We start from the raw sequence: 27,006 nt of genomic DNA, 5'->3' as shown, positions 1-27,006 counted from the left end.
GCAACCAAAATCTTCAAGTCAAATTGTAGGGTTTTTAGGACTGCTGTTTTAGGACACCATTTATACAATGTCAAAACCAAAGTCAGTCAGCTAAATGGAAACAAGATTACACTCTCCTGGAGGCAGCTGGCAAAGAGCAGGAGAGCGGAAGGGGAGAGAGAGACATAAGGATCGTGGGAGGAAGAGAAGAAGAGGTGGTAAATCAGTGATAAATTAGAGCGATGGAGAAACTCAAGGGGCAGAGTGATAGAGGGAGTAAGAGGACATTGAGAATGAAAAATAAAGAGATTACTAAGCGAGAGAGTCTCATGAGAGCTCTGTGTGTGTGTGTGTGTGTGTGTGTGTGTGTGTGTGTGTGTGTGTGATGGAATGACATGTCGGTACTGCATCTGCTTCTTGTGCGGCTCAGCTGGATCGCCATGGCAACCAGCCATCCTCCTTGCCCTCTCCTTAAATGTGCTCTCTTTCTCTCTCTCTTCGCTATATAAACTACCTCTTTGTACCAACATACAGTACCTTAGAGGGGGAGAGCGTATACAAGTCCCTTGAAAATGGCGAATGGCGTATCAGTAGTCCAGTCACACCTTCTCCTGCTAGAGAATGCCCCCTGGCACGGAGCCAACGCCCCTCGGTTGGCACTTTCGGCACGGGCACAAAGGGGGCAGGATGCAGGAAGCGGCACTGAAAGGAACCGAGCCCCCCATCACCCGCTTACTGGGCTGAATTGAAACTGTGAATCTGAAAGGCCATACTCACACCTCCATTCATTCTACACATTTACATTCATCTGTGTGAGTCTGTAGGTCTCTTGGCCTGTGTTTGGGGAACAGGGGAAGGGAGAGGTGCATTTATGTTGCTCTTCACATTCAAATTCTTCCAAGTGAATTTGTGTCCTTCCGTAAGTGGTGATTTCCCTCTAAAATCCACATGCAGATATTTGAGGAGTGAGTGTGAACCTTTGCATTCTCGTACCTCTTTTAGCCTGTATGGGCTCTTCTCAGTGAGTGAGTTTCATTCACATTCACATGCTTTCCCGAGTTCCAACAACTTCACACATTCAGTCTCTTTAAACAGCCTGTTTTATTCTCAGTGATCACACTTCTACTACTAGAAAAAAAGGTTTCAAAAGAGTTCTTTGGTTGTTCCCATAGGAGAACCCTTTTAGGTTCCATGTAAAAATCTGTGTAAAGGGTTCTACATAGAACCCAAAAGGGTTCAACCTGGAACCAAAAAGAGTTCTTCAAAGGGTTCTCCTATGGGAACAACCAAAGAATCCTTTTAGGTTCTAGATATTAGCAGAAATATACATAGTATCTGGTTACTATGAGACCAGTCATTACCATTTCCTCTTGTTAACTAGTGTGATCGACCCAGTTTATAGAGTCTTATTTCTTATTCTACATGCAGTACCATTCATTCTCGTAGTGGTTTCAAGCATTTGATTAGTAAGGTTCCAGTCTTGTTCCAGTCAGCAGACGAAGCCATCTGCCTCTCTCATTTTTGTCCTGGAGCAAAAAGAGTCTAGGGCTCAGATGGCGGCAAGTGTGTGTGTGTGTGTGTGTGTGTGTGTGTGTGTGTGTGTGTGTGTGTGTGTGTGTGTGTGTGTGTGTGTGTGTGTGTGTGTGTGTGTGTGTGTGTGTGTGTAAAACAGCCTCTGGTTTTCAGTTTTTTTCTATTTTCTGTTCAGACAGAATGATCACATTATCCCTTCAAATAGAGCCACGTTGAAAGCCTGCTGGTGACACTTCAGTCTGTTTTAGACCAGGAGTTGAAATTTCACTTCCATAAATGATATACACTGGGGCAGTGTATGTGGGATGTTGAATAGCATTTTTTAGCCCCCACACTCAGGGCTGGATTCAATCCGTATCGCAGAAGTATCGTGGAAGATCCGCGTTATAGCTCGATTTAAATTGAGATTGTCCACGATACTTCCGCGATACGGATTGAATCCAGCCCTGAAAGCTTTCAGACTCACATAATGAAGCACTTGGGATAATTATAAACAGAAATTCTTGATTTTCTTAAACCTAGCAATCTGGATTGAAATGTGTGCCAACCATCCAAGCTTGAACTATGAATGACACAGTGGTACTGGCCTCACCCTAATCTAAATAATTTAGAGCCTGCACACGCATGCACACACAGACAGAGATACACACAGACAGAGATACACACAGACAGAGATACACACAGACAGAGATACACACAGACAGAGATACACACACACACACACACACACACACACACACACACACAATTTTTGTTATAAAGTGTTATGTTTGGTGAATAAACCCTTTTCCATTTCTCACCCACCCTTCTTTTCTCTCCATCCTTAATTTGTTTCCCTTGACCCTCCTCTCATGGCCTTTCTCCACTCTTCCCTTATCTGGCCATTTCATCTGTCACCCATCTGTATTCCCCTGGCTGCTCTTCTCTCTCTCCTCTCCGTATTCCATTCCACCTGCCTCATTGTTTCCACTACTACTACTTCCCCTCTTCATCTTGGTTTTCTTTTTCTCCCCTCTCCTTTTTGCTCTCCTCTCTCTCTCCATCCCTCCTTCTCCATGCAGGTGTAATGTCCAGGACTACATCTGGCACAAGGGTTCCCGCTGTGAGTCGGTGGTGACAGAGTTCCAGGTGCTGTGTCTGACCATCGGGGCGTCGGCCCTCATGGTGCTGCTGCTCTTCATGATCACCGTCTGCTTCGCCAAGAAGCTCCACGTGCTCAAGACCGAGAACAGCAAGCTGCGCAAACGCAGGTAAGCTTACAGCGTGGGCCTGGGGAAACCTGCACAAATATAGGGGAGTCTATGGACCAGATAAAACCAGTTAGCACAAAGGTGTAAGAAAACCAGGAAAAACCAGGCAGTGAAACCAGAGATCATAGAACCCATGGGAAACTTGCTGCGCAAACGCAGGTGAGCTTATGGACTAGAAAAACCAGGCAGCAGATAGACAGGTTTTTGACCTCTTGTATTCTCACAGCATATGTATGCGAAATAAGCATTTCTAACACTATTGAAAATGAACATATTTAGTATTCGACTGGAGTTTTACATGAGTATTGGACATGTGTGGACCTGTGAATTACAACGACATTACAACTACTTCCATTGAAACCAAGCTCCGTTCAGGGAGAAACCCTGGGGCTGGTGGAGAGAGTAGTGGGGGGGGGACCCCTGGGGCTGGTGGAGAGAGTAGTGGGGAGGGACCCCTGGGGCTGGTGGAGAGAGTAGTGGGGGGACCCCTGGGGCTGGTGGAGAGAGTAGTGGGGGGGACCCCTGGGGCTGGTGGAGAGAGTAGTGGGGGGACCCCTGGGGCTGGTGGAGAGAGTAGCGGGGAGGGACCCCTGGGGCTGGTGGAGAGAGTAGTGGGGGGGACCCTGGGGCTGGTGGAGAGAGTAGTGGGGGACCCCTGGGGCTGGTGGAGAGAGTAGTGGGGAGGGACCCCTGGGGCTGGTGGAGAGAGTAGTGGGGAGGGACCCCTGGGGCTGGTGGAGAGAGTAGTGGGGAGGGACCCCTGGGGCTGGTGGAGAGAGTAGTGGGGAGGGACCCCTGGGGCTGGTGGAGAGAGTAGTGGGGAGGGACCCCTGGGGCTGGTGGAGAGAGTAGTGGGGAGGGACCCCTGGGGCTGGTGGAGAGAGTAGTGGGGAGGGACCCCTGGGGCTGGTGGAGAGAGTGGGGAGGGACCCCTGGGGCTGGGGAGTGGGGGGGACCCTGGGGCTGGTGGAGAGAGTAGTGGGGGGACCCCTGGGGCTGGTGGAGAGAGTAGTGGGGGGGACCCCTGGGGCTGGTGGAGAGAGTAGTGGGGGGGGACCCCTGGGGCTGGTGGAGAGAGTAGTGGGGGGACCCCTGGGGCTGGTGGAGAGAGTAGTGGGGGGACCCCTGGGGCTGGTGGGAGAGTAGTGGGGGGGAGGGGGGACCCCTGGGGCTGGTGGGAGAGTAGTGGGGGGACCCCTGGGGTGGAGAGGGGGGGGACCCCTGGGGCTGGTGGAGAGAGTAGTGGGGGGGACCCCTGGGGCTGGTGGAGAGAGTAGTGGGGAGGGACCCCTGGGGCTGGTGGAGAGAGTAGTGGGGGGGGACCCCTGGGGCTGGTGGAGAGAGTACCCCTGGGGTGGGGGGGACCCCTGGGGCTGGTGGAGAGTGGGGGGGACCCCTGGGGCTGGTGGAGAGAGTAGTGGGGAGGGACCCCTGGGGCTGGTGGGAGAGAGTGGGGAGGGACCCCTGGGGCTGGTGGGGGAGTGGGGGGGACCCCTGGGGCTGGTGGAGAGAGTAGTGGGGAGGGACCCCTGGGGCTGGTGGAGAGAGTAGTGGGGAGGGACCCCTGGGGCTGGTGGAGAGAGTAGTGGGGAGGGACCCCTGGGGCTGGTGGAGAGAGTAGTGGGGAGGGACCCCTGGGGCTGGTGGAGAGAGTAGTGGGGAGGGACCCCTGGGGCTGGTGGAGAGAGTAGTGGGGAGGGACCCCTGGGGCTGGTGGAGAGAGTAGTGGGGAGGGACCCCTGGGGCTGGTGGAGAGAGTAGTGGGGAGGGACCCCTGGGGCTGGTGGAGAGAGTAGTGGGGGGGACCCCTGGGGCTGGTGGAGAGAGTAGTGGGGGGACCCCTGGGGCTGGTGGAGAGAGTAGTGGGGGGGGACAAAGGATCAGGACAAAAGGACAGGAGATGAAGGAGGAGGAAGAGAGCTGAAGCTAGAGATACCTGAGAAGGTTGTGGATAACTTTAGGAGAGAGAAGAGGCTGAGAGAGGGAAGTGAGGGAGGCTGGACTGGAAAGAGGAGGATGGGGGGGTGACAAAGAGAAGGGGCGATAGATAGGATAGACAGAGGGGGAGAATTGGATGGATCAGATAAAGGGGGGAGGATATTAAATGAGCGAAGGAGACAATGAAGGAATGCGGAGGAGGAGGAAAACACGATGACAAGATAGATGAGAGAGGAAACACAAAAAGAGAGAAGAGATAAAGCAGAGCGAGAGAGAGAAAAGGGAGGGATTGAGTTTGCATTGAGAGAGAACGGGATGAGGATAGCTAGAACGAGTGCTGTATGAGATGCGGCTGTGCCTTCGCCTGTCGTTTTGCCTAGCAACAGGGAAATCACGTAGGAGGGTGGATGATTGTGGATGCTTCCATCAGCAGTGCACATTTCTTAGCTGAGGATGATGATGTTTGCATTATGATGATGATGAAGAAGAAAAGTGGAGCAGTCAGTGCGGGGGATAGCATGCTGATGGCTAGCGCGCGGTGCTAGCTGAAAATAGTGATGTCATTGCTGCTCTGGTTCCAGCTGAAAGTAGGGCAGTCTGATCAGGAGTGTATGAGAGGGGAGGGGGGGACAAGGCAGGGGAGGCGAAGTTGACCTACATACAGCTGTGCGACCTGAGGGGTGTGTGTGTGAGGAGCGGGGGTGGGGATGGACAGCATGCAGCGTAGGAGAGACACCACAGCCTCATCAAGTGGTTAGCCAAAAATCAAAGAGGAGGAAGGAGAAACAGAAGAGTAGAAGAGAGCAGAATGAAACAGGAAAACGGAGGGGCGGGAAGAGTGAAGGAGAGAGAGTGGAAATGTGTAGAGGATGGTGAGCAGAGGGAGGGCAGGAATAGGAAAGAGCTTTTACCAATTGAAAAACTCAGTTGTTGTTGGAAGGACATGTTGTTGGAGGGAGAGAGAGTGTGTGCATGTGCGCGCGTGTATAGGGCACTGCTGATGAGGCTCATGTATACATGAGACGCCCACCGCTCTCTCCCTCCATCTGCTGCAGATAATTGCAGTGGGCTGCACAGTGTCTGTGCCGCAGTCAAGATGGGGTTTGCTTCCCTGTCAGAGAGAGAGAGGCAGAGAAAAAGATGGAGTGAGAGAGAGATGGAGGGAGGGAGATGCTGGGGGAAGGCAGAGAAAGAGAGGGGTCATGAATGGGAGGAAGGGGGAGAAAGAAAAAAATAGTAGGGATTGAGGGAGGGAAAGAGAGAGAAAGCAAGAGGGGTGACAAGAGTGGCAGAGGACAGAGAGAGAGAGAGAGATGCAGGTAATGTTATCTTTGCAGAGAGGAGAGTGTGTGTTCTGGCTGAAGTGGCAGATTTAAACTTACACATCCTGGTTTTAGTCCCTTTTCCCCTGTACCACAGCGTAGAAACCACACATATCTCTCTCTCTATCTCAATTATGGACATAAATAACACACATACAATCAGTATCCAGGCCCTGCAGTATCCTCCTTTCAATTCAATTCAATTTGCTTTAATGGCATGACTTAACAATGCACATGTTGCCGAAGCTTACTTTGGAGATTTACAATACTAACATAATTCAAATAATTTGAATCAATATTGTCAACTGCTTTCTGTCTCCCTATTTATTTATTTCTCTACTCCATCTCTCTAGCACACCCCTCCCTCCTCATTACTTGAGCTTTGATTGGCCTGTCATATGAACTCATTAAATATAAATGTTGGAGCGGCATCTCAATCAGACAGTAGTAGGAAGTGCTGGGGCTGTACTGATGGGTCTAGTTCAGAAGATGTTTAACTATGGATATGATGAGGAGAGGGAGAGAAGGAGGTCGAGAAGAGACAGAGAAACTGAGAAACTCTTTCCAGCCAGCAGATGTTTCTGGAATAACACAAAATGACAAATGACTGTTTGGGAAGTCTGTTTTGGATATCAAGTTTCTCCAAGTGTTTAATTGGTTACACAAAGTGAATCACAGTGCTTCAATGGTAGGTCAATGGTGAGTCATTGTTGTCTGTTTGGAAAGTAACTTTCATTTTTGTTTTCAGTTGCAAAACAGTGTACCCCATTGAATGCAACCCAGGACTGGGTGTCAAAGTGGCCATAGCTGTAGTCTAGTTTTGATTCACAGTTGATTTGTTGCATCACAGAGGGTATCTGTCTGTCTGTCATCTGCAAACTGAAGTCTTACACTTGCACTATATTGTAACTAACACTGCTCTCTCTTGCTTTTTCTCTCCCTCCTTCCTCCTCTCTGTACCTCCTTTACCCCACGTTTTCACATACTTTCCCCTCATCCTTGAATCCTGATTTTGCCCTCCCTATTTATCTCTCTTTTTCTCTTCTCTCCTCCTCTCACTGCATCCCTCTTTTTCCATTTCCCCCTCCCCATCGACACTCTCCTTTTCCTCCACAATGTGACCCCTCCTACTTTCCTCCTCATTTAATCCTCTTTTACCTGTTCTCCCTCCTCCCTACCTCTCGTCTCTGGTCCCCTCCCTGTCCTCCCTTCCTCTCGTCTCTGGTCCCCTCCCTTCCTCTCGTCTTTCGTCCCCTCCCTGTCCTCCCTTCCTCTCGTCTCTCGTCTCTGGTCCCCTTCCTGTCCTCCCTTCCTCTCGTCTCTGTCCCCCTCCCTTCCTCTCGTCTCTGGTCCTCTCCCTGTCCTCCCTTCCTCTCGTCTCTCGTCCCCTCCCTGTCCTCCCTTCCTCTCGTCTCTCGTCCCCTCCCTGTCCTCCCTTCCTCTGGTCCCCTCCCTGTCCTCCCTTCCTCTGGTCCCCTCCCTGTCCTCCCTTCCTCTTGTCTCTCGTCTCTGGTCCCCTCCCTGTCCTCCCTTCCTCTCGTCTCTGGTCCCCTCCCTGTCCTCCCTTCCTCTCGTCTCTCGTCTCTGGTCCCCTCCCTCTCGTCTCTGGTCCCCTCCCTGTCCTCCCTTCCTCTGGTCCCCTCCCTGTCCTCCCTTCCTCTGGTCCCATCCCTGTCCTCCTCCTCTTCCCAGCAGTAAGTACCGGCCTCCATCGGAGCAGCACAATGATAATTTCTCCCTGTCCACCATCGCTGAGGGCTCCCACCCAAATGTAAGGAAACTGTGCGACACCCCTCCTAACGTCCCTCATGCCCGTGCTTTGGCTTACTATGATAACATTATCTGTCAGGTAACGTGGTTCTCGTCTCTCTCTCACCCTTTCCTTCCTTCCCTCCTCCGCATGGGCTTGAGTGTCATCTCTCCGGGGTTACAAGGCGGGGTGTTACAGTGGGGGCATTGTCTCTCGCTATGGGACAAGTCTACAGCCAGATAGGCAGGCAATACTGTTACCATGGCAACAGTGTGGCTGTAAAGTCTTTACTGTGTATTGCCTCATTGTCAGTTATTGGTAGAGTTTTTTGTTAGCTATTGATCGTACTTGAAGGTGACACACACACACACACACGCATGTACACACACTGCAGATCAAATCAAATTGTATTGGTCACATACACATACACATAAACACGGTTAGCAGATGCTATTGTGAGTGTAGCGAAATGCTTTTAAATGTGAAAGATGGAGCAAGGAAATAAGTTTATCTGACCTATACACCTGCCTGACCCATTGGTGTGGTGTGGTCAGTTCTGTCCAGGCTAAGACTTGACCAAGAGAGAACTCCTATAGCCCTCACTGTTACCCCCTCCACCCCATCTATCCCTGATCTGCTCTCCCTTTAATCACCTGTGCATTGGTATGTCACTGCATGCCTGCTCTATCGCTCACATGGTGGCTCACATGGTGGCCCCCCCCCCTGGTGGCCATGTCAGCCACTGCAGCAGCCTGTCCGTCGCTCTGCCTCCGCATCTCTGTCCATCCGTTGCACTCATTTATCCTGACTTGGGCTGGATAGGTTGGAAAAGTGAAGAAGGTCTCTTGATTGGTCGATAATAGGGCTTTTGGGGGGGAATCTGGGGGCATGAAATGTATTTTGTTTATGGGGTTATTATCAGGTTGGTAGAGGATGGTGTGCGAGATGTGTGCAAGGTGTGCGGGGCTATTAAGTCAGGATAAACATCTGAGATGCAACGTCCCCCTGCTGCCTGTAGGTGGTGGGGGAGAGCATAGACCTAGCTGCACAACTAACGGAAGCATGGGGTAGCATAGCGCTAACATGGTTGTAGCAGCATGAGTAGAATTAGTGTTACGACATAAGATGTGGTGCCACATTCTCACGACTCATCACATAGTTCTGGTCATCATACATGGTACAATAAAATTGCTTCACTTAGATTTATTTAGCTCGTTTCTTTGTTTGTCTGTAGTTAGTTTATTTTGTGTTATTCTTCCTTCTGGGTAATTGCGATAATGTTTCCGTAAATATAATATAGTGACAACTTGGGGGGCATCATATTGCAGTGCTTCATAACATGAGACAGTTAGCACAATCACCTATCAGAACACTACTAACCGTAACCATAACCGCTACCCGATACCATCCACAACCAAATAAAACATCATACAACACCCCCATCTTCCAGACATCTTCTGATCTCTGAAACAGGATAGCTCTCCTCTTTGAGTCTCAACCTGGGTTTGCAGTTTACATCCACAGGTCCACAGTCAGTGTGTTTGTACATCTCTCTATCCATACGAGTCGATTTTAGAGCACCAGTACAGAGTATCTGGAGAAAAGGTCCATTAAAATACTATGTAGATTCATCTGCAGAGAACAGCCAACACCATAGAGACATACTTCTTACTAAAAAAGCTCAGAAAACATAAACTAATAATACCAATAACTCAAATCCCTCCGTCTAGTTCATGAACTAAAACCCTTGTGTTTCTATGTCAACACGTTACCCTCAGAAATATTTCATCCAACATTTGCTATGGTAATGTCAAGGCCAAAAAGCACCATAGTTACTGAGACAAATCCTTCAGTGTCCTTATATGGGCAAGACAGTCTCTACCTCTCAATGTGAGCTGGGAATATCAGATATCATCCTTAGGAAGTTCCCCTTAGTAGGTCTTCTCTCTCTGCCTTTTCGTTCTCTCTCTCTACTGCCAACTCTCTTGGTTTCTATCCAACTATCTCTTTCTCTGTCACTCCCTGTTTTTCTCTCTCTCTGTCTCCATCCCTCTCTCTCTTTATCACGCTCTCTCTCTCTCTCTCTCTCTCTCTCTCTCTCTCTCTCTCTCTCTCTCTCTCTCTCTCTCTGTTTGAGGATGTTATGTATCTTTGAGGAGTATAACCCTCTCCTCCTGCCCCCCCCAGAAAACCATGAGCAGATACACCTGGGAGTGTAAGACCAAAGAGGAGCCCGACAGTGAGGTAAGATAAACCCCCTCAGATGGCCCGCCCCCCTCTCCCTTAAACGGCTCTCATTGTACTGTGACCCTTGTCAGTCACCCTCTCTCAACTCAACGGACCAATCCACAGCCCCAAACTTGGCTATTCAGAACCTAGTGCTGTTACTCCTATATATATCTAAAGTCTGTTTATAAATTAAGTTAGCCATTATCCGGAAATGATCCATTAAGGGGTTCGAGTAAATGCTGATTTTAAGACATGATCCATATCTTTACATATTGTGGGCTCTTAAAATAACAACTACTAAATAAACATAATTTAAAATATGAAATGTACACTTTTATCTAGGTTAAATGGCACAGGGATAAACGTTGTAGCAGTCTGGTAGCAGTACGCTGTTGTCCTTGTCGGGTCCTTCAGAAAGGGGATATCGACCCTTCCCACATGAGTTGTTAGCAGAAGAGAAAACACTGCAGTAGACTGACACCAGAGGAATCTCGCTAGACAGAAACTCTCTCTTCAGATAAACACACGGTCAGAAACCTGTACACACTCCAACATGTATAAAAACACAATCATATATGAAGAAACACAGATAATACAACTAGAGAGTGAAATATTGTTGTAGGGAGAATAGTTTCTCTATTTTCAGCATTACATGGACCGAGTACAGTGGATTGTATCCGTTTACCCTTAATCTCCTATCAACATTAATACTTGTCCTTTTATGGACCATGCTGGTTTACAGCATATATTTAACTATGGCTTGTGTCAATTCCATCCAACTCAGTCAATTGACAAAATGATAATGAGGATAAGTAAAAGTCTATATTTAGAGTAATTAATACATGTATATGTGTATGTTCTCTGTATTGATTGAATTAATATTAAATTGATGAAGTGATTATGAAAGGATTAGACTGATACATAGTGACATGTGTTCATAACACTGCCAGTCCTGTGGAATAAGGTCTGGGATGTATAGTACCGGTGTCCCTATTGTCCAGTCCTGCCCCGTAGGCTGTGCTTTGCTGTGCTGTGCTGAGCCATACTGTACTGTGCCATGCCAGTGAAGAGCATTGAGGCTCTCTATCTGTAACAAATCGTTTGACTCAGTCCTGTCCCACCCTCTTCGTGTCCTTCCTCCACGACGCACACACAGATACACACACACGTTTTATATCATGCACACAAAGATGCAGATCCAGACACACTCACATCAACTCTGAACACACACACACACACACACACACACACACACACACACACACACACACAAAGCAGGAAGGATACAAAGATCTGTCCATGTTTCATCTTCATCTCAACACCCCGTATATCTCTGTTCCAAAAACTCCCCACAAAGTCCCTCTCACCCTCGTTCCCCAATACAATGGAAAACAACAGCAAACAACAACACATTTTCCAGTTTCACGCTGACGGAAGGAAAGATGGCCCCTATCCTGTAACCATGGAAGTGACGTATCCCCACGTCCTGCCCGAAGTTACTATCTAGGCCATCAGCCAATGGGTAAATGCTCTCGCCACCCCTTTTGTGTGCCATTGAATAACAAGCATTCAGCTCTGTTTCGTAATGGCACAGCCCTCAGGGTCTGCAGTGTGTGTGCGTGCGTGTGCGCTTGCGTGTGTATGTGGGTGTGTGCGTGCGTGCTCATGTGTGTATATGCGCGTGTTTGTATGTATGTGTGTGTGCATGCGTGTGTCTGTCAGTCAGCTTGAGCACAGACAGACACTTCTACCTCAACACAACAGGGTCGATGAAGCTATGCAATATTAATGAGGATAACAGGCTGGGAAAAACAGATTCAAATGAATGCCAATCCATTCTTGTTCTTGACCTTAATTAAATGCAGCCAAAAGGATGAATTGAAGTGAAACAGAGTTGTCTCCTAATGCATTGTTTTTCCAGCTCCAGCTGTACTGTAGGTATGTATGAAGGTGGTTCCACAGACAATGTGTTTAAAGCCAATGGGGGCACAGCTCATTGTGTTTTAATTGGGACAGTAGCGAGGTGAAGGGGGCTGGATGAGTGATGGGGGGGGGTTCTTGCATGTGGATATGCATGCACTTCCTGGTTGGCCTGGATGGGGTGCTTGTTGGTGGGTTATGAAGGGTGGGAGGGAGTCGCTCATACAGTTCTCCAATCACCTCTATGTCCCTTCAACCAAAACAAATGTGCAAAGCGAGCATGATGCTGAAACAATTGGTTAGCCACTGTACAATGGGTCTTTTTTAAACGGTTAGCTTCCTCGCAGCTCTCTTCCATTGATGGATAGTCAGGTAGTGTGAGGATAATATGGGATTTTGGGATATTTATATCCAAACAATATATTAAATCGGATTAAAGAGAGGGATGGAGGGGAGAAGGGTGGTAAGAGGTGGAGTTAGAGGCTCAAATATCTTGAGATGTTAAGGTGATATTTCAGATATTCTCATCTCTTTAAGGGGAATGACTTTATGCAATAGCAGTGGTCTGTCTATAAGGGGCTATAAATGTATATTTTCAGAGGTTGAAGGCCATCTATTGGCTAATGCTGTGACGGTCCCTATGACAGGATGCAACAAAAGACCACATGGTAGACCAGAGGGAGGGTTTGGTTTATAACAGTTTTGGGCGGTCTGACTGGGTGGGTCTAACCGTGTTTTCTCCTCCCTCCGTCCATCTGTCCGTCCGTCCCTGGCAGGATGATCCTAATGCCCAGAACAAGCTGGAGGACCCCGTGAAGGCCCCGGTGCCCAAGGAGGATGACTCCCTGAACATCCACAACTCCCTGACCCCCAAACACGAGAACCACAAGGTACTGGGTGAGGAGAACTCCTCTGAGGTAAACTCACTGCAGAACAACATGATGTAGAAGCCTGGGTTGGGATGAGAGCTCCAGTCCTGCTCTCAATCCCAGCCACCACGCCTACAACTGCTACCACCAGCCAACCACCGTCTACAACACGGCAACACTGCCACCAAGCGGGCAACGCCGCTGGAAAAAAAAAAAAAAAACGCACCACCCCAGCTGAAACTCCTCCCCGACCTGCCACCGCCTATAGCGACCCCTTACGCCCAATCACGCTCCCCCGCCTCGCTGCCCTGCCCCTTCGTTGCTGTCACTCTGCTCCCCCTTACCCCCTGCCCGCACGCACATACACACACCAGAAAACACAAACAGACACACCAAAACACACAAACACACATATGTACAAACACACACTCACATATACACTCATAATTCCCCTGCCTGCATTGGTGTATTTTGTAAAAAGAAAAAAATAATATGGAGTTTAAAAAAAGAAGTTAAACATTGTAAAAATATAAAAGTTACTGAGAGGTTTTGATGTTTGTCTGACTAATTAAGTGAGTATGTATAAATATATGGAAAAAATGCTTGGATTGATATAAAAGAAACAACACAATGTGTCTTCGTTTTCATTGATGTGATTTCTAATCCTTTGATGTACTTGTTTTATTTTGTACTTTTTTGGGAAAAACAGACTTCAAAACAGAGAACAAAATCTAACAATTGTTGAAATAAACCTTTTTAACATGACACCTTTGTCCCTGTGTTTTCCTGAACAAGACTGTCCCTTTCCCTCTCAAACTCTTGCATGGCTTATTACAACTTGGTAGCTCCTTGGGTTGCACTCTCTCTCACACACACACACACACACACACACACACACGCTACCTGCAGCTTGCATGGATCCTGTAGTTTGCTTTCTCACAAAACTGCAGCTGAAACACACAAAACGAAAACTCTTCTTTCACCACTCATTTCAGAAAGAGCCTTATTCAGAAGGCCAAACACACACAACTCTTTCTTTCTTACACACGCGCACACAGACACCCACCCACCCTCTGTTACATTCCCCGTTCACACATCATTTTTCATACCTTGCCCTGCATTCTCAATGAATCTTGAAGAAGGCCTCTCCGATGCGATGCCTTTGTCGGAGTGATCATTGAGAGAGTTCTAGACTGATTGGACAGAGTCTGGTATTGTAGGGCCCTTCTTAAGCTGTGGGGCCTTTGGTTGGGTGGATGGGGGATGGAGGACCCCTTTCTCATCAATAGGGACAGAAATATTCAAACTACTACAGAGGAAAAGTTTGGCTATGGGAATGAACAGCAGGCAAGCAGCTACAACAACAATTGACACATTTTCTCTCTCTCCTCTAGTCTCTGTTATGATGCCGGTATGCAAGACACCACATAGCACTCATGGTTCAAAGGAGAAAACCTAACGGCTTTGCACAAACACACACACTCACACTCTGGGTCCTTGGGATGGACAGAGAATATAAAATCAATCAGCCTGCATGAGCTATAGCTAAGCAACTTGCTCCTCAATTGTGCCTGGGTTCGAGCCTTGGTGTGAGACCAATCAGGAGAAAGTGGTACTTCCTAAGTAAGAGCTTGACGTCTGTTACATTAAGGATTGTACTTTGGCATTTTAGCAGACCGAAGAACTCTCCAATTAATCTGTTATGTTTCTACCCTCATCTCTTTAATATTCCACTTTATCTCCAATCAAACCAATGACACTTGAGGACTCAACCAGAAAGCCTCCCTACCCTGGGGGCCACTCTGGGTTTGACTGTGTGTGTGTTTCTCTGTGTGTGTGTGTATGTGTGTGTGTTCAGGCTTGTCTCTGGGAAGAGAGAGCACAGTGTCCATCACACCACAGGACAAGAGGTGATGGTGTGGTTGAGAGAGCTGGGCACTGAGATAGATGTCTATCACTATTCCTCTAAAACCCAGTCACCCTTTCTAAATATATTTTCATACACCCCCCCACCCCTCCCTCTTTCCGTTTTGCTCCCTTTTGTTCTTTCTATATCTCTTTCTGGCATCAACCTCTCCCCCTCTCCCCCTCTCTTTCTGGCTTATTCCCACTCTCTAGATTTCTCCTCACATCGTTCCACCAGTCCTCTCTCTCCTCTATCTCGCTCCTATTGCTCCTCTCCTCCCTGTTGCTGGAGGGTCTTTACAAATGCAGCCTCAGACAGAGGGGGCGCCGTTGCCATGGAAACCAATTATGTCGCTACGGTCCAAGCTTGAGAGGACCTCTATTCCTTTCTTTCTTTCTTACACACACACACACAAACACACACACACACACACAGCCAGACTGTATCGCGTTGCACTGAGACTCAGAAAATTATGTATAATAGATACATAAAATCAGAATGCATTATGCAGATTTAATGTCATCTAAGGAAAACATGAAATGTTGATGTTAAATACACTCTGATTCCACATAACCCTCTTACATTACTCCCTCTCTCTCTTTAGCTGACCTAAATACCACTTTGTGTTCTTATAGCGCTTTTACAATGTTCTGACAAAGAATGCACTCCTGCTCACCTTATCTGGAGAGGAGAGAGGAAGGGCACACTTCAGGTAAGGAGAGAGGGGCAGGGGGTGAAGAGAGGGCACAAATAGGGCGTGTCAAGATTTTTCTCTGCCTCCCAAAGCCTGCTGGGATGTTGGATTCATTCGCACACTGTCATTGGCTGAGGATGTGGTGGAACGATGGTGTGTGAATTCCACAGGGAGCCTCAGGATTGGCCAACGCAAACACATATATGCACAGACAAGCATGCACGCCCGCACGCGCAGTCACGCACGCACACACACACACACTCATGCACGCCCGCACGCGCAGTCACGCACACACACACACACGCACGCACGCACACTTGCAGAAAAGCTCACAGAGCAGCTTGGGAAGCAAGTGTTGAAACTTAAAGGTGATTGAACCATTTTGCCATTACTCTGGTTTATTAATGAGGACGTCTGGAATGCAGACGATCATCAGAGAAGCCTTTCTGATGGAAATGTGCCCATACGTTAACACACTGAGGCCAATCCTACTCCCCCTTTCCCCGAAGAAAGGAGGGAGGGGAAAAAGATTAAATGATTGGCCTTTGGCCTTTCTCTGATGTGTTATCCTGTGTAGATCAGTGTACAGCTTTTGGATTACCCAAACTCAATAACATAAATCGGATTACTTTCAGTTACTTTTGGATTACTTTCCCCTTAAGAGGCATTAGAAGAGACAAAAAGTATCCATCAAACACATTTTAGTGTGTTATCATAGTGGTCTCTGATTTGTGGTCAGACTCGCTCAGGTGGAACAAACTTAAACTTTCACCTTTTTTCAAGGCTTATTGAATGTCATGGAGTAAACAGAAAGGTGTCATAATGTATTTGTTTTGCATCCTTTCTGATTTAAAAGCAATCCAAGAAGTAATCATCTAGTTTAAAAAATATATCTGTAATCTGAGTGGAATATATTTCTTGTAACGTAACTGATTACAGTTACAGTTTTTATTTAATGAGATTACATGTACTGATTGCATGTAATCAGTTCCTCCCCAACCCTGTACTGTATGTGTGTGTGTGTGTATGTGCGTATGTGTGCGTGCGTGTGTTCTTACAGGGCGAGGTGACCATCGAGATGGAGCTCTACCGTCCCAAAAACGCCAAGCCAAGGCCCCCCTGCAGTCCCCTGATCCACTATGATGTGTACCTCTACAAGGTGCCCAAAGCACCTGTTGTCAACCGGATAGGGGCCAGGCCCAGGGGTAAGGTACTAAGGTGGGAGGATGACATGTACCCCCCTTCGCAACCCTGTCCTATGTACAGCCCCCTTAGTACACGGTCCTTACCGACCATCGACCCCAGTGGTTATAGGACACGACCACGGACAGCCAAGGTGCGCACTCCGTAAGCCCAGGGTCAAACATCGCCACACCTCTATCACTGTACAGGACTATACTGACATACAGTATACATGCTAAAACGGAGTGTTGCAATGTACTGGAACTGGAGACTGAAAGAATTTTACTGACAAACAATGAAATAATACTCATGTGGACAGAGTCATACTGAACTTTCTATCCATCGTCAGTGGGTTGTTGGCGAGTTACAAAACATAAAAAGGTGGATTCTTCCATAACAGTGCAGCTGAAATATTCATCAAAAACCCTGGTCTGTATTTCAAGAGTCCAAAATGGCTTTCTTTTCTCTTCTCCTTCATCTATTGCGCTGATCTGGGAGAGTAAGCCATTTCAGACTATTTAGGTTACTGGTCGCCATGACTTCATACTACCTCACATCATCTGGTGCATACTATAGTTAGTTACGTAACAGTGGCTGTAAATGCGCGGCAAACTTGAACACTGGCAAATGAATGTGACACAACTCAAGTGTGTAGTCTCAGACACAATGAGGATACTTGATTTTAAAACAAACAGTCACTCGAGCAGCTACCATTGAACATTCTAAAAGGACAAAAATCTTATTTCACCATGGATATATTGAAAACATACAGTGCATTTGGAAAGTATTCAGACCCCTTGACTTTTTCCACATTTTGTTGTTACAGCCTTATTCAAAAATGGATTTTAAAAAAACATTTTTTTCCCCTCAGTTTTTAGAAATGTTTGCCAATTTCTTAATTATAAATAAACTGAAATACCTTATTTACATAAGTATTCAGACCCTTTGCTATGAGACTCTAAATAAATTGAGCTCAGATGCATCCTGTTTCCATTGATCATCCAAAAACCGAGCCATGAGTTCGAAGGAATTGTCCGTAGAGCTCCGAGACAGGATTGTGTCGGGGCACAGATCTGGGGAAGGGTACCAAAAAATGTCTGCAGCATTAAAGGTCCCCAAGAACACAGTGGCCTCCATCATTCTTAAATGGAAGAAGTTTGGAACCACCAAGATTCTTCCTAGATCTGGCCGCCCATCCTAACTGAGCAATCGGGGGAGAAGGATCTTGGTTAGGGAGGTGAACAAGAACCCGATGGTCACTCTGACAGAGCTCCAGAGTTAATCTGTGGAGAAGGGAGAATCTTCCAGAAGGACAACCATCTCACCAGCACTCCACCAATCAGGCCTTTATTGGAGAGTGGCCAGACGGAAACCCCTCCTCAGTAAAAGGCACATAACAGCCCGCTTGGAGTTTGCCAAAAGTCACCTAAAGGACTCTCAGACCATGAGAAACAAGTCTGGTCTGATGAAACCAAGATTGAACTATTTGGCCTGAATGCGAAGTGTCACATCTGGAGGAAACCTGGCACCATCCCTACGGTAAAGCACGGTGGTGGCATCAACATGCTGGGGATGTTTTTCAGTGACAGGGACTGGGAGAATAGTCCGGATTGAGGGAAAGATGCATGGAGCAAAGTACAGAGAAATTCTTGATGAAAACCTGCTCCAGAACGCTCAGGAACAGGACAACGACCCTAGGCACACAGCCAAGACAATGCAGGGGTGGCTTCGAGACAAGTCTCTGAATGTCCTTGAGTGGCCCAGACAGACCCATGGCTTGAACACGATTTAACATCTCTGGAGAGACCTAAAAATAGCTGTGCAGCAACGCTCCCCATCCAACCTGACAGAACTTGAAATCTGCAGAAAAGAAATGGGAGAAACTCCCCAAATACAGGTGTGCCATGCTTGTAGCGTCATACCCAAGAAGACTCCAGGCTGTAATCGCTGCTAAAGGTGCTTCAACAAAGTACTGAGTAAAGGGTCTGAATACTTATGCAAATGTTAATTTCAGTTTTAAACATTTTATAAATGTCCAAAATTTTATAAAAACCTGTTTTTTCTTTGTCATTGTGTGAAGATTGATTTTTATATCAATTTTAGAACAAGGCTATAACGTAACAAAATGTGGAAAAAGTAAAGGGGTCTGAATTATTTTCGAATGCACTGTAATAACTGTGAAATTATACCTAATGCTTATATTTTTATGATATAAACAAAATAATTGCTTCTATGCAATAAAGTAAAACAATTTCACTGTTAACATGAACTGTTTCGTGTGGATTTCTGTGTGTCTAAAGATGACTTTTCTATTCATAACCACAGGATGAAGACATATGGCATGGGAAGCATATGGAGCAGGGGATCACAGTTTCACTGCTTCTTTCAGTTCATACAGTCTGTACTTGTGTCATCAAGCCCCAGTGGCCTAATGGATAAGGCACTTTCTTTCTAAGCCATGGATTGTGGGTTTGGGTCCATCTGAGTGGTTTGGCGCAGAGGAATTGCACTGGGCCCATAACCCAGAGGTCGATGGATCGAAACCTTCCTCAGTTGTCTTTTAGACAACAACAAAAAACATTATTTCATGGGTGGATCTTCCATGCTGACATTCCCACAAGCTTCTTACTCAGCCTCCCGTGTCTCAGAGGGTATACAACAAAGCAAGATCAGTTAGTCAACTACTGTATCTTGCATAAATATTCTGAACTAACTTTATATTTTTGAAATTGGCATGATGTAGTTTACTCTACAACCAAAAACGCATATCTAAGTTTACTTTCCTTAATTTTCTACATGCAGCGATGTACAGTAGGGAGAATAAGTATTTGATACACTGCCGATTTTGCAGGTTTTCCTACTTACAAAGCATGTAGAGGTCTGTAATTTTTACAAATTACAGACCTCTACATGCTTTGTAAGTAGGAAAACCAGCAAAATCGGCAGTGTATCAAATACTTGTTCTACCCAATGTATGTGGCAATATGTGTAGAATTGCAGGAGATTAGCTTTAAAACAGCAACATTTTCTCTCAGACTCATGGACAAATCCCATGAGATTATTTATAAAACTGCACGCCACTGGAGATAATCTTCATCAGTTTTTAGAGATTTGTTTTGCATTCACGTAATCTAAACAAGCACAAAGGCTTCATAAATCATAAAGGTCATGTTAATGGACTGATATATATACATTTATAAGATCTCCTAAACCTGTGTTATCCTCATACCTTATTTTCAGCGTTTATCCCAAAAGCCCATTCTTTACGCATGAATCTCCCCCATAGAAATGGTTGAACGAACCGGAGGTATGGCTTGTTAGCGGTTGTTAGAATAACAAGCACCGTGAGCACTTTAGTCCTGAACCTATTACGGTGTTTTAGGTGCCACGTTTACGGTCATATTGTAGCAGTGTGTAGGAGGGAGATTCCTAGATGTGAGAAGTGTACAGGAGGGCATGAGACAAAGAAATGTGTAGTTGCAGCCTGGTTTCATAGACTAGACAAAACATAGTAACTGAAAATATGCAACACTCAAATGAGTCTGATATGTTATGTTTTGTAGGTTTTATAAGACATATTGTTACTTAAGGCAAAAACTAAACTAGGGTGGTTGGTAGGGGAGGATGGGTAGGTGTATAACGCAAACGTCGAGCAACCCAAAGGTCTTATCACGGACAACTTTAGCATTTTAGCAACTTACTACTTTTTAGCGACTTTGCAACTACTTAGCATGTTATCTAACCCTTCCACAAACCCTAACCATTTTACCTAACCCTTCCACAAACCCTAACCATTTTACCTAACCCTTCCACAAACCCTAACCATGTTACCTAACCCTTCCACAAACCCTAACCATTTTACCTAACCCTTCCACAAACCCTAACCATTTTACCTAACCCTTCCACAAACCCTAACCATTTTACCTAACCCTTCCACAAACCCTAACCATTTTACCTAACCCTTCCACAAACCCTAACCATGTTATCTAACCCTTCCACAAACCCTAACCATGTTATCTAACCCTTCCACAAACCCTAACCATTTTACCTAACCCTTCCACAAACCCTAACCATGTTACCTAACCCTTCCACAAACCCTAACCATGTTATCTAACCCTTCCCTGAAAGAAGAATAGTAAAAAGCGTAGGTAGAGTGAGCTGAAGACAGGAGGCAAAATGGAAGTGAATGAGGTGGAAGTATCGGAGGTGGGGTGAAGTTCTCGGAGCCTGAGCCTTGCACCAAGGGTCAGGATAAAGATGAGTCTGTGACAGTAGGAGTGAAGTTTTTGGAAAAAGTAGACCCTTGCCTTTTGGCTGATCCATTTGTGGTTTCAGGGTGGGTGAAAACAGAGTTGGGTGCTGTTGAATCGGCGAGGGTAACCAGAAGTGGTCTTGTGATAATTGTTTGTATTTCTGCTGGTCAGAGGAAGAAGGCACTCCGTGTTTAACGAAATGGGAGCAAGAAATGTGAATTGTTTTGCTCTCAAGCAAAGGACGTCATTGAAAATAGTGATTACTGGGGTAGCAGTAAATGTAAAAGTTGACCAACTGAAGGGGAAGATTGACGGTGTTTGTGATGCTCGTCGTTTGGTACGACGCAGACAGGGTGGCTTGAGTGGCAACACAGAAGTGTCATTGTCTGTTCTTTTGAGTTTTGATGTTGAGTCTTTGCCCGACAAAGTGATGTTAGGATATATAAGTTATCCTGTAGGAGCTTTTGTGCCAAATACATTATGTTGTTACAGATGTCAAGCTTATGGGTATGTGTCAGCAGTGTGTAGGAGGGAGGTTCCTAGGTGTGAGAAGTGTGCAGAAGGGCATGAGACAAAGGAATGTGTAGCATTGGGGAAAGTAGTGGTATGTGTTAATTGTATGGGTGCCAATGGGGCTGGGGATCAGAAATGTCCCGGGCGAGAGAGGCAGGTTGAGGTTTACAGGGTTAGAGTAGTGCAGAAGTTGTCATATGCTGAGGCAGTGAAGAAAGGAGAGGAAGATGGGTCAAGGGGGAGGGATCCTGAGAGGAGTGGTGTGAGTAGTAGATCTGTACCAGCACAGAGGAATAGGCCAACAAATGATATATGTTTAAGATTGGATTTTTAGCATTTATACCAATGGTTATAAACTGTACTGCAGGGATGTAACGTAAATTGCAGAAAATTGAGGTTGTGGTGGCAGCTGCAGAAGGGTATTTGGGTGTGCGAGACTTGACATCAGAAGAGTTACAGGGTGTGTTACGTGGTGGTGTCCCATCCTTTCAGGTTGTTGGCCTGAATAGATTTAAATAGTAGAGTATAGGGATTTTTTTGTGAGTGTAGTGTTAGATGGTAAGGTATTTGTTTATTTTTTCAAAGTATAAGGGAGTTGTACTCCGGTCTAGTAGGTGGCGGTAATGCAACATTTATCGGATGCCAACCGCCGTTAAACCTCATCAAGGAAGAAGTAGAAACGCTTTTCACATGCTCAGATTGTCCCTCTCTTCGTGCAGTAGAAACTACGATCTTGCACCCATGCTACTTTTTCACAACAAACATTCGGAAAATGAAATAGCTATGAATGCGGAATTGTTTTAAACAATGTGGTTATTATTGACATAAAAGTACTTTGAGCTGTTGGGGTTTGTCCTGGATAACGCAAAAATTCGTGTCAACAATCTAGCCAACTTCATAGCCTCCCTCGGCAGTCTGCGCTAGCTAACTGTATTTTCCTGGGAGTGTTAAGCGTTCATATATATATACAGTCATTGGTTAATATCTAGCTAGTTATTAATAAAGTAATTTATATCAATCGATGTTAGTATTTATCTAGCTAACTAGGTAGCTATAAGTTAGCAACTCACCAGAAGACATTCCAAATATTCGTATGAGATAAGTCTTCATCCCTTCTCAATATGTTTGCAGTGCTCAACAATATTCTCAATACTAGTCCCGACAACTTCAAGCCGGTAACCCTAACCTCACCCCTAACCGTTACCAATTTAAATCCCTATGCCTAATCCTAACATCTGTGGATTTATGTCTGTTCTCTGCAGGGAGAGTTTATCTTGGTGTCTGACAAACAGACAGACGGGTCCTTCCTCATTCACCATTTCCTTTCCTTTTATTTACGAGGTGAGGATTTATGTGAGTGGACTGATGTCTAGTTGACTGAAACGTGTGCGTAACACCGTTCCCTCTATTATTGCTGTTGATTGTAGTGTTAGGTGAAAAACAATGAGTCAGTAATAGAGGGAACATATGGGGCCAAGTTGTGTACTACTTTGATGCACTCTCATACGTGGTCAAAAATTAAATCTGGTGAGGCCAGACGTGCTCAGATGTAAGTTGTTTCCTGGGTCTTGTGCAGTCCTTCAGTCACTACAGTGCAATTAGTCAACGATTGGTGAGTATACTTATCCTCCAAAACGCTGGGTTAACCCCCCCCAGCCACTCTTATACATACTGTGCAAGTAAATGTGTCTTTACAGTTGTGTATGGTTTGCTGTTGCTTGGTGGAGCTGTATTAACTACATGTTGTATGGGTTCTTTCACTGTGTTCCATGTTAATCAGGGTGTGAGTTTGGCCCAGGCAAGGGAGAAAGGGCAGCTGGTGTTCATAGAGGGACTAAAGGAATCCTTGGGGGTACTGCTTCAGGGGGAGTCCAGCAAAGGAACCCAGGCACTGGACTTCCTCAGGTACCTGTCTGTAGAGTTGACTCTGATCAAGCCTACTGGTCTAAAAAGCATGTTCATTCAGTGCAGAAGCTCCATTGAAAGTGCATTTTGGTCCTAGAATATCAGACTTTATCTGGTTCCGGGAATCTGACCTGTATGAGTGTCAAACAATACATATTTTTCTGATGTAATCAAAGCAATTAATGATAATATGAATCTGAAAATATCTCTTCCCCCTTCATTTATCTCCCCCTCTATGTCCCCTTTCTTTCTTTCTTTGTCTCTCATCCCTCGCCCCCTCAATATTTCTCCATCTCCCTGTTCCCCTCTCTCTCTGTTCCCCTCCACAGAGATCCCAGTTCCGGCCTGCGGGGTCTATATGACTTTGTGCGGGACAATGTAAGGTCGGCAGTAGGTGGAGGTGAGGAGTGGGGTCCCCCATGTGATCCTGGTGGATGCCCTCAGTGTGGTCCTGAGTCTGGGGGTCAGTGTTGGGGCAGCGCTGGACTTCAGTCATTACTGCAGAGCCACTGTCTGCTCCGAGCTGCAGGTCAGATAATACAGTATCATATTTTACAGTTACATTTTAGTCATTTAGCGGACGCTCTTATACAGAGCAACTTAGTTAGTGCGTTCATCTTAAGATACCTAGGTGGGACAACCACATTACACAGTCATAGTAAGTACATTTTTCCTCAAAGTTGGAAGGGTGGGGGGGCTGTGGGATGATTTAAGATACTCTTTGAAGAGGTAGGGTTTTAGATGTTTTAAGATACTCTTTGAAGAGGTAGGGTTTTAGATGTTTTAAGATACTCTTTGAAGAGGTAGGGTTTTAGATGTTTTAAGATACTCTTTGAAGAGGTAGGGTTTTAGATGTTTTAAGATACTCTTTGAAGAGGTAGGGTTTTAGATGTTTTTGGAAGATGGGAAGGGTCTCAGCTGTCCTAGCTTCAGGGGGAAGCTGGTTCCACCATTGGGGTACCAGGACAGAGAAGAGCTTGGACTGGGATGAGCGGTAGTTGCTGTCACGTAGGGGTGGGAGGGCCAAGAGACCAGAGGAGGCTGAACGGAGAGCTCAGGTTTATTTTTTTACATTTATTACACCATTATTTAATCAGGTAGGCTAGTTGAGAACAAGTTCTCATTTTCAACTGCGACCTGGCCAAGATAAAGCAAAGCAGTTCCACACATACAACAACAATAGTTACACATGGAATAAACAAATATACAGTCAATAATACAGTAGAAAAATCTATATACAGCATGTGCAAATGAGGTAAGGCAATAAATAGGTCATGGTCGCAAATAATTACAATAGAGCAATTAAACACTGGAATGGTACAATGTGCAGAAGATGAATGTGCAAGTTGAGATACTGGGGTGCAAAGGAGCAAGATAAATAAATAAATACAGTATGGGGATGAGGTAGATTGGATGGGCTATTTACAGGGTTGGGGTGTAGGGTTTGAGCATAGCCTGAAGGTAGAAATGGGCAGTTCCTTTTGCTGCTCCGTAGGCAAGTACCATGATTTTGTAGTGGATGCGAGCTTTGGCGGATGAGCGGTGTGACATGGGAGGCGCACAGTATCACAAGCTCACTGTCTCTCGTCTGTCTCTGTTCAAATAATCACACACATTCCTCTATCTACTATCCCTTTTCTCTTTTATCTGCTGGGCAGCATGGTGATGTTGGTGCGATGTGAGGCAGAAGAAGAGAGTGATGATGAACACTCAGTGGCTCCTGAGGGGCCTTATACACCAGTGCAGCCTCACACTCCAAGTACAGGGTCTCCCCACCGGCTACTGCAGGGACATCCACAGACAAGTCAGATGGATTAGATTATTTGTGTGTGAGAGTGGAAAAAAAGAGAGAGCGAAAGAGCACTGTTAAACGCATTAAGCTGAACCGTACTGTGTGTGTGTTTCAGGTGGAAGTGTGCTGGTGAGGACAATGTGACAGGCAGCAGACCCAGAAGAAACTCTTCCAGTATAAGGTCCACGACAAGGGGGCTTCCTTTTTCGCCAGGGGGACATCCAGTGCAGTCCTTTAAGCCCTCAATGGATTTCTGCCTCCCTTCCTAGTGTCGATCCCCAGTCCCTCACATCTCAGTCACATGGCTCTCTGAGCTCAACCAGAGAATGATAGAGGCCTCTAGTGGCCAAAAGGCTGTATTAGCATGGGCAGCAATCAAGCTTCCAAAAAGCTTTAAAGTAGTCAACCTCATGGAATTTCCAACTTCATTGGCTGATCCCTCCTGGTGACTCTGTTGGAATCATGTCCAACCGGATCATCAGGAGGGATCAGCCAACCGTGAAGAAGAAAATGGACTACTTTAAAATGGAGATTGCCAATGTTGTTATAGACGTTGTAATGGCACAGCTAGAAAGATGAGTCGTCTATCTCTATGGGCTCAACACACAGGTGGGAAGTTTGAAATTTAGGACAATCAAGGTGCTGGATTATGGTCATGAAACAGGTCATGAAACAGTTTTGAACTGGAGATGTGGTATTGAATTGAACATTGGATTACTGCATTAGAACCAACTGGACACATGCATTGCAAAGCTGATATAGGAAACTGGGTGAATAGGTAATTTCTCATGGGAACTGACCTAACTAGGTTGGACTTGTGTTATGCAACAACAAAAAAACAATAAACAGCACATTTAAATCAAACACCAGTGTATGCGTTTTGGGGCGTTGTTGATCATGGAGGTAAAATACTGTGGTTTACAGTAATCTAGCCAGCGCGTGTCGCTATATCCTCATGCTTTCTTGTCTTGGATGAAGGGTGAGAGGTCGACAATTCACGCTGCTGCTGAAACAGTAGTGACATGGTTCTGTTGATGCAGTCAGTTTTTCCAGTTAAATTTGCTCATTTTTAGCTACTAGAATAAGGAGGTTAAGACGGTACACGACTAGCTCCCCGATAGCAGGACCAGCACTATCGACGAAGACACGAGAAAGTTATTCAGCCAGGCAAGTGTAACGTAGTAGCTAGCTAGTCAACTAGCTAACGCTAGCTTTGGTGTGTTAATTTAGGTAGCTAATTTACTCGATTAGTTAGCAAAGCGGACCATAATCAACTTTAAGCTAGCTAACGAAGTTAGACGCGAAGAACCTAGGTTGAAGATATTTTTTCGACCTAGGGTAGAACTTCTCTGGGTTTGGCGGGGCAGATGAACGCGGGACTCGCGGTTAGGTGTTTTTGGTGGTAGCAGCTAGCCAGTTAAGTTCGCTTAACTAATAGCTATTGGCAGACGTTGTCACTGGCATTACTCGGCAACGCTAATGTGATTATCTAATTGCTAGCTGCCTGCCCTATTATCAGCGTAAGGTCAACAACCCTGCCTTGCTGTCATGGAAACGCTGGTTGGCATCATTCAGCAATGTGTTAACAAGCATTTACCATATCTGCTAACAGTAGAAGCTAGCTAACGACGTTACGCTTGATTCAAGCTGATTTTACAACGTTCCATGTTGCAGAATTATGGATTAACATTGTTTTTGGTCGAATCAGGTGTATATGTTAATACGAAAGTAAATGGCGACTAGCTGGTGGCTAGGTAGTGGAATTCAAGTGAAGTTGCCCTGTGTTCGTTAACGTTAGCTCGCTAAGGAACGTTAGCATTTGTTAAAGCTAACGCTACTGGTGACTCGTTTGACAGCCGACAGCGCGCCCTCGGGAGGCCTGTAAAAGTTTGTTCGCACGGGTGAATAAATTGTTTTGTTATCTAATTAATTTAAGCATTGGGCAAAATGTTACACAATTGATTTGAATAA

The 27,006-nt window shown here is 46.0% G+C and overlaps 2 protein-coding genes and 1 pseudogene across 10 annotated transcripts in view; all 3 read left to right on the top strand.

Moving 5' to 3' along the window:
• The window catches only part of LOC112222932 (chondroitin sulfate proteoglycan 5), a 33,805-nt gene extending 20,250 nt beyond the window's left edge, over positions 1–13,555 (top strand). The window contains exons 3-7 of one of the 9 annotated variants that reach the window (XM_042304624.1): positions 2,574–2,762; positions 7,715–7,793; positions 9,960–10,016; positions 11,422–11,523; positions 12,698–12,757. In XM_042304624.1, the coding sequence (XP_042160558.1) occupies positions 2,574–2,762; positions 7,715–7,793; positions 9,960–10,016; positions 11,422–11,508 (412 nt within the window). In that variant the 3' untranslated portion in view covers positions 11,509–11,523; positions 12,698–12,757. Of the gene's footprint in view, positions 1–2,573; positions 2,763–7,714; positions 7,872–9,959; positions 10,017–11,421; positions 11,524–12,697 lie in introns of all 9 variants that reach the window. The other 8 variants (XM_042304623.1, XM_024385809.2, XM_024385811.2 and 5 more) reach the window with 8 other exon arrangements.
• An 8,453-nt stretch (positions 13,556–22,008) lies between these two features.
• LOC112222552 lies at positions 22,009–25,899 on the top strand (annotated as a pseudogene).
• Positions 25,900–26,009: 110 nt separating this feature from the next.
• LOC112222934 (sterol regulatory element-binding protein cleavage-activating protein) overlaps positions 26,010–27,006 on the top strand; it is a 37,633-nt gene continuing 36,636 nt past the window's right edge. Inside the window, exon 1 of the mRNA XM_024385815.2 lies at positions 26,010–26,202. The gene's annotated coding sequence lies outside the window, so the exon portion shown is untranslated. The remainder of the gene's footprint in view (positions 26,203–27,006) is intronic.

The sequence above is a fragment of the Oncorhynchus tshawytscha genome, linkage group LG23 (genome assembly GCF_018296145.1).
Source record: "Oncorhynchus tshawytscha isolate Ot180627B linkage group LG23, Otsh_v2.0, whole genome shotgun sequence".
Lineage (NCBI taxonomy): Eukaryota > Metazoa > Chordata > Actinopteri > Salmoniformes > Salmonidae > Oncorhynchus > Oncorhynchus tshawytscha.
Note: the sequence above shows the minus strand (reverse complement) of the source record. Positions and strands in the feature narration are given on the sequence as shown.